This window comes from Sphaeroforma arctica (genome assembly GCF_001186125.1).
Source record: "Sphaeroforma arctica JP610 unplaced genomic scaffold supercont1.725, whole genome shotgun sequence".
Taxonomy (NCBI): Eukaryota; class Ichthyosporea; order Ichthyophonida; genus Sphaeroforma; species Sphaeroforma arctica.
In genome coordinates this window covers 18-5,570 of record NW_014039833.1, presented here as the reverse complement: position 1 = coordinate 5,570, position 5,553 = coordinate 18, and the positions used below count along the sequence as shown (strand labels likewise).

General features: G+C 44.1%; 1 protein-coding gene across 1 annotated transcript in view; it reads right to left on the bottom strand.

The window, feature by feature from the left end:
• The window catches only part of SARC_08253 (hypothetical protein), a 6,785-nt gene extending 1,448 nt beyond the window's left edge, over window positions 1–5,337 (bottom strand). The window contains exons 1-5 of the mRNA XM_014297774.1: window positions 4,784–5,337; window positions 3,473–3,597; window positions 2,173–2,396; window positions 841–1,242; window positions 106–346 (exon numbers count right to left, since the gene is read on the bottom strand). Coding sequence (XP_014153249.1) covers window positions 106–346; window positions 841–1,242; window positions 2,173–2,396; window positions 3,473–3,597; window positions 4,784–5,188 — 1,397 coding nt within the window. The 5' untranslated portion in view covers window positions 5,189–5,337. The remainder of the gene's footprint in view (window positions 1–105; window positions 347–840; window positions 1,243–2,172; window positions 2,397–3,472; window positions 3,598–4,783) is intronic.
• Between the last annotated feature and the right edge of the window lie 216 nt (window positions 5,338–5,553).

Genomic DNA, 5,553 nt, shown 5'->3' with positions numbered 1-5,553 from the left:
TATGTGTGTATGTATATATCTATCTATCTATATATCTATCTATCTATCTATCTATCCATATATATATATATATCACAACCTGCATAAAACCATGCCCTGGCACACCTTTGTTCCAGCAACGTTGCATAGCCTCGAAACATCTGGCCTCCCCCTACCAACAAGATAGACGTGTACATCTTCTTCATAATCTCATCGCCAGCCCCTACACCAGAGGCAGCCTCGCCACACTTTGCTATAGAGAATGCAATGAGATCGTCGATGCCTTTGAGTGCGCCTATGGCCTTTTCTACTTCCACTGAGTCTTGCATCTTCTTCTCGGCATTGGCCCTTTCCGACCGCGCAATCTCTGAGCACGGGCATGGTATGAGAACGAATAAGACCCATCAGTATGGCATTCATTGTATAGTTGTATTAACAGTGTTAAGCAATAATAAGAATACTGGTCAATCAGATGCACAAATCCAGTTAGAGAAGTAATACACCCGCATGACGTTGACTAACATCTTGACGACTGCTAATCAAATACATGTGATAAAAGCAACATATAGGCAACGTGACTTTACTTGTATACCATTACGTAGGAGAATTGCTACAGCAAGGTAAACACACGAATCAAAGCCATTCAAAAAGTACAACAAGTGTATCTGCAAAGTAATGAAGGGCAGCATTGCCATTGCTAGTCAGCCCCATCCATTGAAAACAGTAGCTAAAAAAAACATCCTGAAAGCAGTGTAATATACCTGCACAACACTGATGGGTAGCTTTGTTACTGCAAGTCAAACACACACATCAAAAGTATTGGAAATAAGAAACATCTCGAGAGCAATGTAGTATACCTACCTGCATAACACTGGTGAGCACCACTGCTACTGCCAGACCCTACGGTGCCCGTACTAGAGCGCTCGGCCGTGCCCCCAACATTAGTCGCCACCCGTGCTGTACCGGTAGTCATCTGCGAGCCCAGAATGGGAATATGGGTGCGCAAATGGCTCATAAACGACGCCTTGTTGGGGAACGCCTTACCGGCTTCTCGCTCACACCCTTCCCATTCGCACTTGTGCCCACCCATGGCTTTGACGGGTATGTGGGTGTCCATAACATGAGTCCAAACGTCCAAGAGGGCAGGGCCGTATGACTCGCGCTCGGAGACGCACCCCTTCCAGGCGCATTGGGGTGCTCCGGGTGGGATGGTGATGCCGTTGGTGCTCTTGGCATCTGACGAAGAATCGTTTTTGTTCCCATCTGCGGGACAGATGTAGGTATGTGCAGGTTGGTAGCGTCAATAGCCATAAAGGGTTTAGGGTTTTAGGTTGGTAGCGTCAATAACCATACAGCAGTATTGACCCCGTGTGTGGGTCAGATGTGTGTGTTTGAAGTATCAGGAAGCATCAGAAAAGAACCCGTATAGAATAGACGCGTGCAAGCCAAGCTGCAATTCCTAGATAGATAGAGCGCAGAGAATACTCCTCGTTTATAGTACAACAAAATTTGGTGAACGCGTGTCCTAATATGATATCCAATCGCAGACTAATGTGTTGATATATGTATTTGTCAATACATATGCGGGGACAAGTACAGACAAAACACCAGGCACCCACACTAAGCGCCGCGTGCAACCGAGCTCAGATAACATGCGTACTCGTGAACAGATGACCCGTGCAGGAACATCGAACGACTACTTTCTCATAGATGGATACGATGAAAGTTTTTAGAGGTACTCTAGTCTCCCAAGAGGCTTGTACCCTACCCAACACTGAGCTGAACCTATCTCCATTTGTAAATGCAGTCTGTTCAACCTACATGAGGGCCTAAATTGCAACGCATGCCCTCTCCCAGCGCCCACACACAGAACTGGGTGCCTGTGTTGCCTAGAGACATGCACTATCATTAGCACTCCTATGTATAAAAAGGCAAGCAGGCAAGGGTGTAGGAAGGGATACGAGTGAAGGCCAGCACACTGGCTACTGGTGAGAAATATTTCGGTACATACACATACAACTTCTTCGTGCGTTGAACGAAGTGTGTGTGGCTTGTGCCGGGTTGCTTGTCTTCCTGTGCGAGCCTTAACGAGCTCTACACTATAGCGGACCTGTAACTCAACCGCAGTACAGGATACGGTATATACAAACAACACACACTACCACACAGTGTTCATTCATCTGGACCGCTTACCAGTAGTCAGGCCGTCGCTGGACGCACTCTTGGGCTGATCTTTCTTTGTTGCCTCGGGTTTGGCTATGCTGGGCACCACTTTGGACAACTGGTTGAAGTTGTACCGAGTGGGGTACTGCAGAGTGGATACTTCGCTGATAAAGGCGTCGTCGAATGCATCCGTTGGATCTGTGTCGTTGACTTGCCGCGTTTGCAAGTCCCGCACTATAAACCGCGTACCCTGTCTGTTATTAAGCAATAGTAAGGAATATAAACCTTTAAAATTAAAACATAAATGAAAAACACGGGATGGGATGCTGTATACCATACCGAACGACAATGCGTTATGTATGGCAGTACATATCGAAAATACGTAACGTACGACAATACAGAACAACAATACATGATGTACGACAATCCGCAACGTACGACAATACTCAACGTACGACAATACAGAACAACAATCCTCAACGTACGACAATGCAGAACGACAATACTAAGCCTACGACAATGCAGAACGACAATACCCAACGTACGACAATACAGAACAACAATACTCAACGTACGACAATACAGAACAACAATACTCAACGTACGACAATACAGAACGATAATACTAAACGTACGACAATACAGAACGACAATACCCAACGTACGACAATATAGAACAACAATACTCAACGTACGATAATACAGAACGACAATCCTTTACGTTCGACAATACAGAACAACTATGCCCAAAGTACGACAATACAGAACGACAATACGCTACGAACGACAATACAGAACGACAATACCCAACGTACGACAATATGGAACGACAATACGCTACGTACGACAATACAGAACGTCAATACTAAACGTACGACAATACAGAACAACAATACCCAAAGTACGACAATACAGAACGATAATACTTTACGTACGACAACAAAGAACAACAATACCCAACGTACGACAATACAGAACGACAATACGCTACGTGCGACAATACAGAACGGCAATACTAAACGTACGACAATACAGAACAACAATGCCCAAAGTACGACAATACTGAACGACAATACTTTACGTACGACAACAAAGAACAACAATACCCAACGTACAACGATACAGAACAACAATACTCAACGTACGACAATACAGAACGACAATACGCTACGTACGACAATACAGAACGGTAATACTAAACGTACGACAGTACAAAACAACAATACTTTACGTACGACAATACAGAACGACAATACTCAACGTACGACAATACAGAACGAGAAACGAAGTATGAACATAACCCTAATCTGTCAAACCAAACACCACATACTTGTGCTTGTTGTACTTCGCCGTGCCGATTTTCTTGAAATTAAATAGGATCAGGGGGCATTTCACGGCATCGTGACTGATCCGGAATGAGTACTTTACCGCCAGCGGCATGGTTGGTTGCCGGACCTACGCAGCATGAATAGCGCAGATAGTTCGGTACCAAGAAAAACAACCCAAACAAAACAAAGTGAGTTTTCTGCTTTGTTTAATGCCCCTCATGCTTGTTTGCACACGGTACGACGCGAGTTTGTCAATGAAATACAAAATGTAGTTTCCTGTTCTATTCTATTCAGTGCCCCTTGTGCTTGTTTCCGCACAATATCGTGCACTACCACACTACGGTATAGTGTATTACAGTCAGTTAGACTATACTTGACTCAGCGATGCTAGCAATGTGAACGCACGACATGCGAAAGGCCGTCATTGCAACTGCATGTTGTTGCCGATACACCAACTGGTTTCTGCGGATAGAATAAAACTGACCAACCGTCACTTTCTACAGCGCAACCAGAAGTGTACTCTCACTATTAATACACTCAGGTGCGCCGACTCCCTCTATTTCGGGAGGATGAAAGTCTGAACTACGAAACCCTGCATAAACGTTTAGTTGCTAAGTATCGCCTTTCTTGCACTGTAGAAAAAGGTTGCCATACCATTCGAGAGGAAACACAACTTTTTGTATGTTTCTGTTATGTGTACGCCATGTATTATTTTGGTATGTATATATATATATATGTGTGTGTGTGTGTGTGTGTATATACTTGTGCTTGTGTATAGTATATGTATATATATACACACACATGGAATACATAAAGCTCATAATAAAGCAACCATGACCCGTTCTATGCACCAACCTAGGTAATCAAGGTACAATACCCTTGGACCTACAAACAACTGTTCCCCACACACACTCCCACACATCCACGTGCGGAGCTATGCAAAGGTGGCCCACAAGAACTGGTACAAAACATCATAGATGCATTCAAGGTCCAGAAATCGAAGGCAGGATGAGGCTAACCTCGATTTTTTTACAAGACTATCTGAACCGCCTATCATAGTGGACAGTTAAGGTACTCAGAATACACATCACACGCCATTAATCTACTCACAGTAGTGTGCACGTATACATACACATACACATACATATACACATACACATACACATACACATACACATACATATATGTATATATATATATATATATATATATATATCCATACAGATACAAATACATATACATATGCACATACAGATATAAATACAAATACATACCCATATACACATACACATCACGGGATATAATACACATACCACTAATTTTATGGGCTCGGCATTGAGACTCTCTTTGGGCACCAGATGACAGTGGCCTTCCTTGATACTGGACATCATCCGCCAGTCGAGCGTGTTGTTCAGATCCAGTTCTTTATATGGGAACTTCACCTTCGTTAACCTCGCTTTCAGCTCTCTGGTCACGTCATCGCCACCGTATCGCAACGATACGCGCGTTTCCGGTATGGACATCCCCTCCTCAATACAGCTCACACTGATCTTAGACGCTCCTACGTCCACCACACACGCGTGTGACAATCCAGCCCCGAACGTGGCACACACACCTTCTTGATGTAGGTATATGCCTCGGAAGCCCATCTCCTCCAACAGAACCTCTGTCATTACACGGACATGCCGTTTCCGGTAGGAATCCGGAATCAGCAGCATGATACGTTTCTCAGGGAATTGGGACTTCGGTATATTTAACACATCCTCTACCGCATGGGTCCAGATGCTCACCAGATCTTCGCGTACGGCTTCATATGTACTATTTTTGGGTATGTCAAGCAGACCGAACCGACAGGGGTATGTGATCTGCGGAAAGGTGTCAGAGATGCAATAAATTTAATTTTATATATTGTGTGACAATTGTGCATCAGTTGCATATGGGCCAGATGGCAGATACGCGGACTCGTACATCAATAGATGCGCAGATATGTGTGCCACTGTAAACAGTGTGTGTGTGATGAATTCAACGTATGCTACATGAAGTTGTCATGCACATATCATCTCCACGTTTCTAAACTCTAAGT